The sequence below is a fragment of the Emys orbicularis genome, chromosome 1 (assembly GCF_028017835.1).
Source record: "Emys orbicularis isolate rEmyOrb1 chromosome 1, rEmyOrb1.hap1, whole genome shotgun sequence".
Lineage (NCBI taxonomy): Eukaryota > Metazoa > Chordata > Testudines > Emydidae > Emys > Emys orbicularis.
The window spans coordinates 306,289,264-306,303,162 of NC_088683.1; the positions used below are offsets into that span (position 1 = coordinate 306,289,264).

Genomic DNA, 13,899 nt, shown 5'->3' on the forward strand with positions numbered 1-13,899 from the left:
GCTTTATGCAGGGTAAAACGGATTTATCTGGGTTTAGACCCCATTGGGAGTTGGGCATCTGAGTGCTAAAGACAAGCACACTCCTGTGAGCTGGTTTCAGGTAAACTTGCAGCTTTGGGACAAGTGATTCAGACCCTGAGTCTTTGTTAGAGCAGACTGGAGTGTCTGGCTCAGCAAGACAGGGTGCTGGAGTCCTGAGCTGGCAGGGAAAACAGAAGCAGGGGTAGTCTTTGCACATTGGGTGGCAGCTCCCAAGGGGGTTTCTGTGATCCAACCCGTCACAGTGGCGTAGTCGGCAGGATCTGTGCACAGCTGATTGCTTTGAGATACTGGTAGTGATTTTAAGTGAGTTTTAAGTGTGGTGGCTGGAGAACAGACAAAGTGGTTACTGGTTTGTTATTTTCTGTTTGCTTATTTCGGGAAAGGGAAGTAGGGACAGAAAAGGAAGCAAAATAAGTAAGAATGAAGATCAAAAGAAGCTAAAACTACACAAGGTGGAAATTGCCCAGAAAGACTGAACACTGGGTGCTGGGAATGTCTCTGTTAACTAAGAAGCCCCTGAGCTGAGTGCATCTCAGTTTCAGTGAACTGCAGATGGGTGTGGCCCAACCTCTGTCTGTGCTGAAGCTGACTGAAGTGTCTAACTTAGCAAGACAGGAGTGGAGGGGTGCCTGTTCTGGCAGGAGGGTGTTCTCTGTGGTATCCCAGCTCATCGAGTGATGGTCTCAAGGGAAGACAGATGGAAACTGATGTACAATTTGCCTGGGGAAAGGCTGACCTGGAAAAAGAAAAGGCTGCCCACCAGCCTGGACTTCAGAGACAAAGCAAGTAAGACCCAGAAGCATGACCTGGCTGTAATGGAGTGGAAGAGGTGCACAGAGACATGTATCCTGGAGCTGGAAGTTGGGGTCCTGGTGACTGCTGCGGTGGGAACAAACCCCAAGGACTCTAGCTGGAAGCAAACCCAACCTGAGTGAAAGGGGGGGGGGGGATTTTGCTGGCCAGCGAAAGGTCCCTCATAGCTGGTAGCTGTGAGCCTACAGCTGGATCAGGGTCTCTTTCCCTTTTGGGGGACACAGGAGTGTCTGCCCCATAGGGGAGCCCAAAAACGAATTTTAGGTATACTGCCTCCGCCATGGTCAGTGTCCAAGTCTCTGGCAGTAAGTTCAGGAGGAGGGTGTGACGTTGTGCAGTCTACATGGTTTTATAAAAACATGACAATAAGTGAATATAATGTAACTGGGATAGTTTTATAAAAAATTTAATAAGTGACTATCATGCAAATGGGATATGCTTTGTGCAAAAGGTCTCTTGTAAGGTATCATTACAAAGCTCATAATCTACTGAGTGTGATCAACCTATTTGTAGAAATGTACCACTCTTGTATCTAAAACTAGAAATATAAAATGTAACTCTGAGGGCCTATTGTAATTATGTAAAGTGTGGGCCATTAATGATGGTTTGGAATCTTGATGACTCCCATTGTCTGCAGATGGCTGTTTACCTGTGAGTCTCCCTGTGTGTGTGTGCTGGCAAGTGAGTAATGAAGTCTTGCAGTGACATGTGATCATGTCACCTGAACTGGAATCCATCTTTAACCTGGTGCTTTTCCAGTGAGGGGGGGGTGGAAACCCGTCACAGTGGCGTAGTCGGCAGGATCCGAACCTGCGTGGGGAAACCCCAATGGATTTCCAATCACTGTGACGGGCTGGATCACAGAAACCCCCTTGGGAGCTGCCACCTAATGTGCAAAGACTACCCCTGCTTCTGTTTTCCCTGCCAGCTCAGGACTCCAGCACCCTGTCTTGCTGAGCCAGACACTCCAGTCTGCTCTAACAAAGACTCAGGGTCTGAATCACTTGTCCCAAAGCTGCAAGTTTACCTGAAACCAGCTCACAAGAGTGTGCTTGTCTTTAGCACTCAGATGCCCAACTCCCAATGGGGTCTAAACCCAGATAAATCCATTTTACCCTGCATAAAGCTTATGCAGAGTAAACTCATAAATTGTTCGCCCTCTATAACACTGATAGAGAGATATGCACAGTTGTTTGCTCCCCCAGGTATTAATACATACTCTGAGTAAATTACTAAATAAAAAGTGATTTTATTAAATACAGACAGTAGGGTTTAAGTGGTTCCAAGTAGTAACAGACAGAACAAAGTAAGTCACCAAGCAAAATAAAATAAAATGCGCAAATCTATGTCTAATCAAACTAAATACAGATAATCTCACCCTCAGAGATGCTTCAGTAAGTTTTTCTCAGACTGGACACCTTCCAGGCCTGGGCACAATTCTTTCCCCTGGTACAGCTCTTGTTGCAGCTCACGTGATAGCTAGGGGATCCTTCATGATGGCTTCTCTCCCTCTCTGTTCTCTTCCACCCCTTTATATATCTTTTGCATAAGGCGGGAACCCTTTGTCCCTCTGGGCTTCATTACTCACTTGCCAGCACACACATATACAGGGAGACTCACAGGTAAACAGCCATCTGCAGACAATGGGAGTCATCAAGATTCCAAACCATCATTAATGGCCCACACTTTACATAATTACAATAGGCCCTCAGAGTTACATTTTATATTTCTAGTTTTAGATACAAGAGTGGTACATTTCTACAAATAGGTTGATCACACTCAGTAGATTATGAGCTTTGTAATGATACCTTACAAGAGACCTTTTGCACAAAGCATATCCCATTTGCATGATAGTCACTTATTATCAAATTTTTTATAAAACTATCCCAGTTACATTATATTCACTTATTGTCATGTTTTTATAAAACCATGTAGACTGCACAACGTCACAGGACCCATATGTCCAATTACTGGAACAGCAGAAGAAGTGTGTATAAGAGGCAGTGATATGATATAAATGTTTAGAGAAGAAACTGGAAGTCAGTAGATTGTGGTAGAGCTGGGCATATAACCCAGACTCATTATGTGAGTTTGGACAACTTACCTACTCATCTAAGTAATTAGTGCAAACAGGTGCAATTGCATATGCAGGAGGTCGAAGATCTGGTCCATTCCATACCCATTAAAGTCAATTTACATGAATCTGTATATGTTTGATCGACCCATTCTCTATTCTTTTGCTAAAATAGCAAGTTGGAATACTTTAAAGACATTTTCTCTGAATCATTAATAATTATGTTCAAGAAATCAAGGAGGACAGGTGATGTCCCAGAGGGCTGGAAAGGAGCAAATATAGTACCCATCTTGAAAGGGGGTGGAGGGGAGGAGAGCTCAGGGAATTTTAAGCTAGTCATCCTAACTTCGATACCCGGAAAGATACCAAAAACAAGTTATAAAACAATCAATCATTCTGTTCAAATCTACAGGAGATAAATAATTGCTAATAAAGATTTTTTTCAAGAACAAATGATGTCAAACCAACCAAATTTCCTTTTTTGACAGGGTAACTGGCCTAGTGGATTGAAAGGAGAAGGGAGACGCACTGGACTTAGTAAGGTTGTTGACACAGTCCTACTTGACATTCTCATAAGCAAACTAAGGAAATATGATCTAGATGAAATTATTATAAGATGTGTGGTCTTTCAACCAGTTTTGCATTCCTAAAGTGGTTATCAATGGTGTCCAGTTTGGGGCACTGCACTTTAAGATACATATGAACAACCTGGAGAGAGTCTAGAGGAGAACAACAAAATTAAAAGGTTTGGAAAAACATGACCTACGAGGAAAGATTGAAAGAACTGGGCACGTTTAGCCTAGAGAAGAGAATGCCATGGCAAGGGGGAAAAGAAGACTTCAAATATGTAAAAGGTTGCTCTAGAGAGAATGGTGATCAATTGTTCTCTACATCCACCAATGGGAGGACAAGCAATAATTGGCTGAGTTTGCAGCAAGGGTGATTTAAGTTAGATATTAGGACAAACTTTCTAACTATAAGGATGTTTAAGCACTGGAACAGTTTACTTTGGGAGGTTGTGGAATAGAGATTTTTAAGAACAGGTTGGACAAACAACTGTCAGGAATGGTCTAGTGTATTTAATCCTGCCTCAGCACAGGGGTTATAGAGAAGATGACCTCCTGACGTTCCTTCCAAGCCTACATTTCCATGATTTTATGATTTTTTTAAGACTTGATTCTAAACACAACTAAGGGGAGATGGTGTGTGAAGCATTAGTTCTCTGTTCAGAATCACCTTCAGAATGTCCCTATGATACACTTAGTGAGAACTTCTGTGTAAAGGAGAGGAGAGGAAAGGAAAGGAGAGGAAAAAACTATTACTAACCTTCCATAACAGTTGCTCTTCGAGATGTGTTGCACACATCCATCCCAGTCTTGATGTGCATGCACCCCGCTTACACAGTCACCATAAATTTTTCTCTCAATGGTTCCCGTTGGGGTAGCTTGAGCTAATGCTGGCGGTGCCAATATAAAGGGCCCAACTGATGCCAAGTCCCCTCAGTTCCTTCTTTCCAGAAAGCTCCAATGTACAGGGGTAGGAGGGCGGGTCATGGAATGGACATGTGCAACTAGGGTGACCAGATGTCCCGATATTTAGGCATTTGTCCTACGTCCCGACCGATGTTTGGTCGGGACACAATTTGTTCCGATATTTCGCACTCCGGGTTTTTTGTTTGTTTGTTTTTGCTCCGCCGGTGACCCCCCCACCCCCATGTGTCCCGATATTTTCTTCCTCTCACTAGTCACCCTATGTGCAACACATCTCAAAGAACAACTGTTATGGAAGGTTAGTAACCATTTTTTCTTCAAGTGATTGCACATGTGCATTACACTCGTGGTGACTCCCAGCCAGTAATATAGGTGGACAGATCGGAGTTCATATAATGGCCTCATTGAGAGGTAGGGCAACTCTGGAAGGACCTGCTGGGGGGTAAGGATTCTTTTACTTCCTCTACCTGTATGCCCAGGATTAAGGTAACCCTCTAACATTTTTTGGAGTCATCTGGGGGAGGCAAAATATACATTGCTGATCCTGCCTCATCATGGGAAGGGGAGGCCAGCACAGGGTCCTGCTGAGCCGGGTCTTGATATCCAGTACGAGAGTCAGAAACCTGTGCTGCCTGGTCGGTAGGTGCTGCACATCTCTCTGAGGCCACTGAATAAGAGTGCCTGGAATATGGGGGGAAACCCCACAGATTCCAAAAAGGCCACTGGACAGGTGTAGGCCCCCAGTGACCTCCCTGGCCAACCACTGGATGGTACTCCGGTGGTAGGGTAATGGTATCTCAAGGAGGGATGGCTCCAAGAGCAGCTGTAGTAGGCCCCAATCTCCGATTTGGAGGAAGAATACCCTCCTTCCACTGAATATGGAGATGCAGTTCCAGACACTGCTGGTGACCAGTGCAGAAGTGAAGAGGTGTGCAGAGTGATGAGCATTGCAGGTTTTCCCTTTGACTGTACCAAAGGGAGAGCCATCACAGGTGCATTTTTAATGAAATAAATACTACTTGAAATTGTGTGATCATGGGAGACTAGCTTCCCAGATATAGATTGGAGGACAAGTGCTACTAAAATTTGTAGGGCCCAGATTTTCCTGGATAACAAATTTCTTCACCAAATAGTCACCAAAAACCAACAAGAAGTGATGCCATTGTAGATTTAGCATTGGTGAGCAATGAGGACCTCACAGAAGAACTGGTTGTAGGGGATAACCTTGGTTTGAACGATCATGAGCTAATTCAGTTTAAAAACAAAAATAGATCTGCAACTAGGGTCCTTGATTTCAAAAGGGAAAACTAAAAAAAAATTAAAAGGGAATTAGTTAGGGAAGTGGACTGGACTGAAGAACCTGAATGTGGAGGCGGCCTGGAATTACTTCAAGTCAAAGTTGCAGAAGCTATCTGAAGCCTGCATCCCCAAACAAGGGGAAAAAATTCATAGGGAAGCGTTGTAGACCAAACTGGATGAACAAGCACCTTAAACAGATTATTAAGAGAAAGCAGAGTGCCTACAAGGAATTGAAGATAGGATGGCTCAGCAAGGAAAGCTACCTCTTGGTGGTCAGAAAGTGTAGGGATAAAGTGAGAACTGCCAAAAGCCAAGCAGCGTTGGACCTTGCAAAGGAAATTAAAACCAGTAGCAATAAAGTTACTGTAGCCATAGAAATAAAATGAAAAGCAGGAAAGAAGAAGTGGGACCGCTAAACACTGAAGATGGGGTGGAGATCAAGGATAATCTAGGCATGGCCCAACACCTAAACAAATACTTTGTTTTTAATAAGGGTAATGAGGAGATTAGGGGAGTGGCAGGGTGGTTAATGGAAATGAGGATATGGATGTAGGAATTACCAGAGCCAAGGCGGAAGATGAACTATAATAGCTTAATGGTACCAAATTTTATGGGGCCAGATGATCTCCATCCCAGAATATTAAAGGAACTGGCACATGGAATTGCAAGACCAATAGCAAGAATTTTTAATGAACTTCTAAACTCAGAGATCATACCCTATGTCTGCAGAATTGCAAATACAGTACCTATTTTTAAGAAAAAGAAAAAAGTGACCCAGGAAACTACAGGTCTGTTAGTTTGACCTCAATTGTATGCAAGGTCTCGGAACAAATTTTGAAAGAGAAAAGTAGTTAAGGACAGAGGTAAATGGCAATTGGGATAAAATAGAACAGTTTTACAAAAGGTAGATCATGCCAGTTCAACCTGATCATTTTTCTTGAGAAGGTAACTGATTTATCAGACAAAGAAAACACAGTATATCTAATCTACCTGGATTTCAGTAAGGCACTGGATAAAGTGCCACATGGGAAATTATTAAAGTGGAAGAGATGGGGATTAATATGAGAATTGAAAGGTGGATAAGGAACTGGTTCAAGAGGAGACTACAACGGGTCATACTGAAAGGTGAACTGTCAGACTGCAGGGAGCTTACTAGCGGAGTTTCTCAGGGATCGGTCGTGGGACCAATCTTATTTAAGATTTTCAATGACCTTGGCACAAAGTGGGAATGTGCCAATAAAATTTGTGGATGACACAAAGTTGGGAGGTATTGCCAATACGGAGGAGGACCAGAATATCATATAAGAAGATTTGGACGATCTCAAAAACTGGAGTAATAAGGAAATGGGATGAAATTTAATAGTGCAAAGTCATGAAGAAGAAGAATTTTTGCTATACAGTGAGGACTTATCAGTTGGAAATGAGAGGAGAAAGACCTGGATGTATTGATTGATCACAAGATGACTATCAGCCACCAATGTGATGTGACCATGAAAAGGCTAATGCAGTCCTAGGATGCATCAGGTGAAGTATTTCCAATAGAGATAGGGAAGTATTAGCACCATTATACAAGGCACTAGTAAGACCTTACCTGCAATACTGTGTGCAATTCTGGTCTCCCGTGTTTAAGAAAGATGAATTCAAACTGGGACAGGTGTAGAGAAGGGCTACTAAAACGATCCAAGGAATGAGTCTCCTCTCATAAGGTAGGTTTTCCAAAGTGCTTGGCTTGTTTAGCCCAACCAAACGAAGGCTGAGGGAAGACATGGTTGCTCTCTATAAATACATCAGACGGATAAATACCAGGCAGGGAGAGGAGTTATTTAAGTTAAGCGCTAATGTGGACACAAGAACAAATGGATATAAACTGGCCATCAAAAAGTTTAGGCTTTAAATTAGACAAAGGTTTCTTTGGAATAGCCTTCCAAGGGGAGCAATGGGGGCAAAAATCCTAACTGCCTTCAAGACTGAGCTTAAGTTTATGGAGGGGATGGTATTATGAGACTGCCTACAATGGCATGTGGCCCATGTGAGGCTGCTAGTAGCAAATATCTCCAACGGCTGAAGATGGGACACTGGATGATGTGGAGGGCTCTGAGTTACTTCAGAGAATTCTTTCCCAGGTGTCTGGCTGGTGGGTCTTGTCCACATGCTCAGGGCCCAACTGATCACCATATTTGGAGTCAGGCAGGAGATTTCCCCTGGGTCACACTGGCAGAGACTCTGGGGCGGGGTGGGGGTGTTCACCTTTCTCTGCAGCATGGGGTACAGGTCACTTACAAGTTTAAACTAGAGTAAATGGTGGATTCTCTATAACTTCAAGTCTTTTAACCATGATTTGAGGACTTTAGTAACTCAGCCAGAGGTTAGGGGTCTATTACAGGAGTGGGGAGGTGGGGGGAAGGTTCTGTGGCCTGCAACATGCAGAAGGACAGACTAGATGATCACAATGGTCCCTTCTGGCCTTAAAGTCTATGAGTCTACATGGGGCTGGCCTGGTGCTGAGCACTGTGGCGACCCTGCTGGCTCCCCCATGTTTGCCAGCACCTATAGGACTGACCCTTGAAATGCTGGTGATACCGGCTCTGTCAGGGTTAGAAGCTCCTTGGCAGCTGCAAATGCCTCTGGCATGGTCGGTACCAAGAGAGTGTTGGTACAGAGCGGTGCCACAGATGTGGAAGGTGCTCCTTCTGGTTCCGGACTTGACAGTACCAGCCTAGGTGCCGCAATCTACAGTTCTGGCTTTTGTGGTGCTGAAGAAAAGGAGTACTTGGGCTTAGACCACACACTACTCCGATCCACATGCCTAACAGACTTCGATGCTGAGGAATCTACCCCTTTTGGCCGTCTGCTTCTTATGTTTTTTTCTTAGGTACTGGGGATGGTGAGCAGTACAATAGGAAACACAAAATCCAAGTCTAACACCACTGAGGCACTTGGTGCTGAGTCTGACCGACCTGGCTCAGATGGAGGTCTCAAGGCCACCTCCATGAGTAGAAACTTTAGTCTGGTGACAATCTTTCTTCGTGCGAGGCTTAAAGTCTTTGAAAATTTGGTGATGCTCCCCTGTATGAGCTTTCGCCAAACACTTTAAGCAACTTGAGAGCGGGTCACTCAGGGGCATAGCAGGCAATGTGTGGCTTGACCAAGGCATCCCTCTGCACCAGGAACCGACCAAAACCGTCAGGTGGGGTAAAACCTACCCAACTGTACTAAAACGCTAATAACCAGAATAACACTGAACTATTTACAATAGAGTACAAGAGTACACAGTCCAGTGAGAACACTTTCAAAAGCAAGATGAGCCGTTCCAGCGACCATTACGGGCAATAAGAAGAAACTGAGGGGGCTCAGGGTTAGCTAAGCCCTTTATACAGCAGCAGAAGGTGCTCAAGCCACCCCAACGGGTACCACTGAAGGAAAAATTTCCAGCGACTGTGTGCACACCAAGAGTGGAATGCACATGTGCAAACACTCAAAGAAGAAATTAGGTTCCTTAGAATACTAAACTGGGCACCATCATCTAAAAAGGTGTTATGCAGTTTAAATGCAGAAAAAAAAAGAAGAAGCATAAACTAATAGTTCAGAGCCAACTAGCTGTAAGCCAGGGATCGGCAATCTTTGGCACACGGCCCACCAGGGTAAGCCCCCTGGCGGGCCGGGCCGGTTTGTTCGCTGCTCCAGGCCAATGGGGGCGGCGGGAAGCGGCGGCTAGCACATCCCTCAGACCGCGGTTCTTTCTGCAGCCCTCATTGGCCTGGGACAGCGAATCGCGGCCAGTGGTAGCCGCGATCGGCCGAACCTGCAAACGCAGCAGGTAAACAAACCGGCCCGGCCCGGCAGGGTGCTTACCCTGGTGAGGTGCGTGCCAAAGGTTGCCTATCCCTGATGTAAGCTTTGTAGATGCTTCAAACCATATCTGAACTTTGCATCTTTGCCTATTTGACTACCTAAAATTGGTCTGAAGTACTTTTCCTGAGGAGACCTGGTGCTCATATGCCACAGTAATGAGTATGTTTTTTAAAACTGGTTACAGAGCACAGCTCAGTACAGAAACGTTATACATAAACTGTTAACATATTATATAGTTACCTTCCTCCGTTGTTCTGCCTTCATTTCCTGTAGTTTTCTGTTTTCATCCTCCTGGAGTCTTTGCTTATAAGTGTGGCTTCTAGTCTATTGCACAGAAGAGCATAAAAGCAATATATTGACAGAAGATCCCGCTCTCAATCTTTATAGAATCAATTAACATAAAACTAGTTGAAGATATTTCTGATTACTTAGGGATAGATTCATCTAAGTTTAAAAACCAGAAATGAGGCTCTTCTGCGAAAAATCCACCATTTAGAAGTTAGTTTATATACACCTTTCGTAATACAATTGCCAAGGTGGTTTGTTCTCCAGAGAGACCCTGTCTGCAGTGTTCTATGGTTCAGACACCTCTGGGGGATTTGTTTGAATGGGAGAAGTCTATGAACTAGATCTGAAATCATTAACAAGTGGTCTGTTTCTGCAACCCTTACTTATAATGAGTCTCACAATGCATGTTCTCTTGTCATTTGCAGTTATTGGGGGATGTACTACTCTTACCTTCAGCAGGGACTGTGCCTTCCTTTGTGTGTATATCATACTTAGCACATTATTAATATTAAAACTAACTTCGTTTAATACAAAAAGTTGTGGTGGCCATCATATAACTTGTATGACTTTAATAAAGGCTTTGATATACTTCTACACAAGATTCTCAAAGGAATTTGATAAATGTGAATCAAATGAAGCTACTGAATGATGGGTACATAGTTTGCTATAAAGGCTGTATGGAGACAGCAATTATTAATGGGTTCAGTCTCAAGCTGGAGGAGTGGTTAGATGTGTCCAGGGAGATTCATTCTGGGTCCAATATTATTTATTACTTTCAGTAATGACTTGAGTGGTTGTGTGGAGAATATATTAATCAAGTTGGAGGACAATAAAAATCTAGACGGGATTGTTAACACTTTGGAAGACTGGATTAAAATTGATTATGATCTTAATTAAATGGGGGGGGGGGGAGAGAAGAGAAGCCACCAATAAAAAGAGGAGTGTCCCTAAAAAGAAACTGAATTTGTCTACATCCAGTGGGAAGGGATAAACGTGCACCCAGTGATGTTTGTGCATTAGACAGTAATACCACAGAAAGAATCTGGGAAATTTAAACTGTTTTTAGCAAGAACTGTATGTCCTTTTCTAGTACATGCAACCACTGAATTTAACCTCACCCTTTTCCCAACAAAAAGATACAAATTTGGCAACATGGAAACATTTGCGGAATTTGTGTCAGTTTTGCTCAATTGTTCATGTAACAAAAATTCCAAAAAGGTCAAAATGTTTTGATTCTAAAGGACTTCTTGTTTTGAAATTTTTCAAATTTTATTTAAAATAATGTTAACCACTCAAAAATTAAAATTACATTGAACAAAACATTTTATTTGACCCGAAATGAATATTTTTTATGTTTTTGGAAGGGCTCGTGAACTGAAAGTCAGTTATTTTGTCCATTTTATTAAATGTGTCTTTACTAGATCTCTTATATTTTAGAAGTTAAACAAACAAAAATCAAAAAAATAGATCACAATTTTTTGCAGGTTAAACACAGACTAGCTCAAAACACCACATCAAACTAGCACAATTCAAGTATAACATTTCCCCTTTGCTATTACCTCTTAGTGCTCAAGTGGTTTTATACCGAGTGGTACTTCATTGCTTATGTGTTATAGCTCCCTTAATGGGGCACAATAGGTGCTAGTTTACCTGTAGAGTGGTTCCACTAGCCTGAACAGATCTTTTACAAATACAAGGCCATAGAGTCATGCTAGCAAGGAGTGACATATGCGATACTGGCTCATCACATATACACAAGCAGCAAGGTAATTCATCCTCTTTACTTGGGCACTGATTAAGCCAGAGTTGAGGGGAAATATACACATTTCTTGCACTATAGGTTTTTAAAAAACCCCACAAATTGCAGAGAGTAACAGACATAAAACAGATTGGAATATAAGGCATAAAACTGAAATAGCTTTAGAGTGAGGGGCTTCAGCCGTGGATCTGCACCTACTCCACCTCTCCCTACCCTAGGGCCATCACACTAATGTCTCTGAAATCAGGACCAGTCCTGGGGAGGTTTTCAATTCGAGTACATCCTACTGAAATTTGTAGGACTAGTTCTGCCTCAGATAAATCCACTAGGCCCAGGTCTCATTGTTCAGCTCTCGTGTGGTGATAGGTGGGGAGGCAAGCATGGACTTTACGTCATCTTTCTGCCTCTTGTATTCTTTGCCATTTCAGTGGCCTGCTTGGTCCCCAACATAAATTAGAGCAGCCCCGAGGGGGCCCGCTAAGGGATGCTGCATCAGCTGAAAACAGCCAGAGCATACTGTAGTCCAGCCACGACCCTCCCTTTACCGGCACACACTGTGTGTGGGGGGCTGCACAAAGGGCACTAGAAACTCATTCCTCCGGCTCTGTGCCAAGAAGGGAACCTCCTCTACAGCTGGTGTATTCCCTAAAGGCTGTTTCCACCCATTCTAAGACTCTTATGCCTGTGGTGAAGGTAAAGGAAGCCACTGGGAACTGGTCCCAGAGACTCAAAAAAAAAAAAAAAATTATACACCACCTTCTCAGTTCATGGTGTTGAGGGACAGGGAAAGAGACTGTGAAGCAAGGCCTATGAGGAAATGCCAAGGTCTGAACATATTCTCTCTACATCAAGGTTTCTCAACCTGTGAGGCTCCAACGTATTTCCAGGAAGGCTGAAGCAAGACTAAAGCCAAAAAGGGAGAGGATTTTTTTTTTCTTAGTAGCTGACACTTAAGATTCAGCAGACACTAAAGCCGCTATGGTATATGAGCTATTCAGTAAAGGTTTCCAAGCTTTGCTGACTCCAGGGTATGTAGAGACCAGCTGTAATTTCTTTCTGCACACGGTAGCTGATCTGTTGCCCGTCGCTGCACCTGTAATCTGGGCCTGACTCTGCAAACATTGGCATAATGACTCCCCACGGCAAATGCTTCCAAAAGCGGGGCAGCCCAAACAGCTGAGTGCACTTCAGGAATTATTGATTAGACAAACAATGAGGTGTTCTTTCCCTTGTTAAGAATGTAGAAAAAAAAACAACAACTCAGGAAAGATGTAAAGAGCAATTATTCCGATTAGTTACTGGTGGCTGATTAGAGTAGTGATATTATGAGATAAGATATCAGATCAGTTCAGAAATGGGACAACCCACTCAAGTTAATTTTGGAATAATTTTTCTAGGAGATACGGGAGAGTAGACTTTATTCCTGTGGCTGGATTTTTAAAATAACTCAGCACCCAGCAGCTTCCATTTATGCATCTAAATGAAATAGACAGGTTTTCAAAAGGGTTTAGCAACCAGAAGGGTTAGTTGCTCTCAATGGGAACTGCTGGGTGCTGCGCACTTCAGTTAGGGCGAACTTTTCAGGGATGGATTTATGAACCATGAAGTCAGTCCGTGCAATGCAGGGAAAGGGTCTGTGAGGCTGTAGCCATCCTTCCAAGCCAAACGATTCCATGATATGCATTACACTGAGTCTGTGCAGTTTGTTAAACTAAATGAAATGCTAACATTGTATTGTTGGTAGCACCGTTAGCACTGGCAGAACATTACAGAGGATGTGTCATATTCCATGGTAGGACTTACCCATGCTGTAGATTCTGGGCTCGGATTAGCCATCTGACAGGAGTTTCTCTTTGGCAAACCCAAGTCCAATCTCTCCAATAGTTCAGTGGTTTTGCTACAGAGAAACCCAAACAGAGTTGTTAGTGCTTTCTTGAAATATAAATACAGCCTACAATTGCACCCCTAGATTCTAACCCTAGATTTATGGTGCAATAACAGAAAAGCACCATAGCTGGAACAAAAGGTTTGAGAGCTAGATAGAATGAAGTGAAACATCAGAAACAGAACTGATATGATGGATAAAGCATTTGTTGGGCGTGATTTGTTTGAAAGAGAAAAAGCAGGCCCCTTTAACACAGAAATAGCTCTTTCTCTACCATTTTCAATCTTATTCTGATACACATTCTATCAGATTTCACCATCAGCAGCATATAATTGCTTACCTGAATCCTTTGTTCTAAACCCTCCCACCAGCATCTTAAATGACAAGATTATTTTAA

At 43.1% G+C, this 13,899-nt stretch overlaps 1 protein-coding gene across 1 annotated transcript in view; it reads right to left on the reverse strand.

Annotated features, from left to right (window-relative positions):
* EPSTI1 (epithelial stromal interaction 1) overlaps positions 1-13,899 on the reverse strand; it is an 87,015-nt gene that overhangs the window by 17,057 nt on the left and 56,059 nt on the right. The window contains exons 7-8 of the mRNA XM_065416618.1: positions 13,421-13,514; positions 9,811-9,894 (exon numbers count right to left, since the gene is read on the reverse strand). Of these exons, the coding sequence (XP_065272690.1) occupies positions 9,811-9,894; positions 13,421-13,514 (178 nt within the window). The remainder of the gene's footprint in view (positions 1-9,810; positions 9,895-13,420; positions 13,515-13,899) is intronic.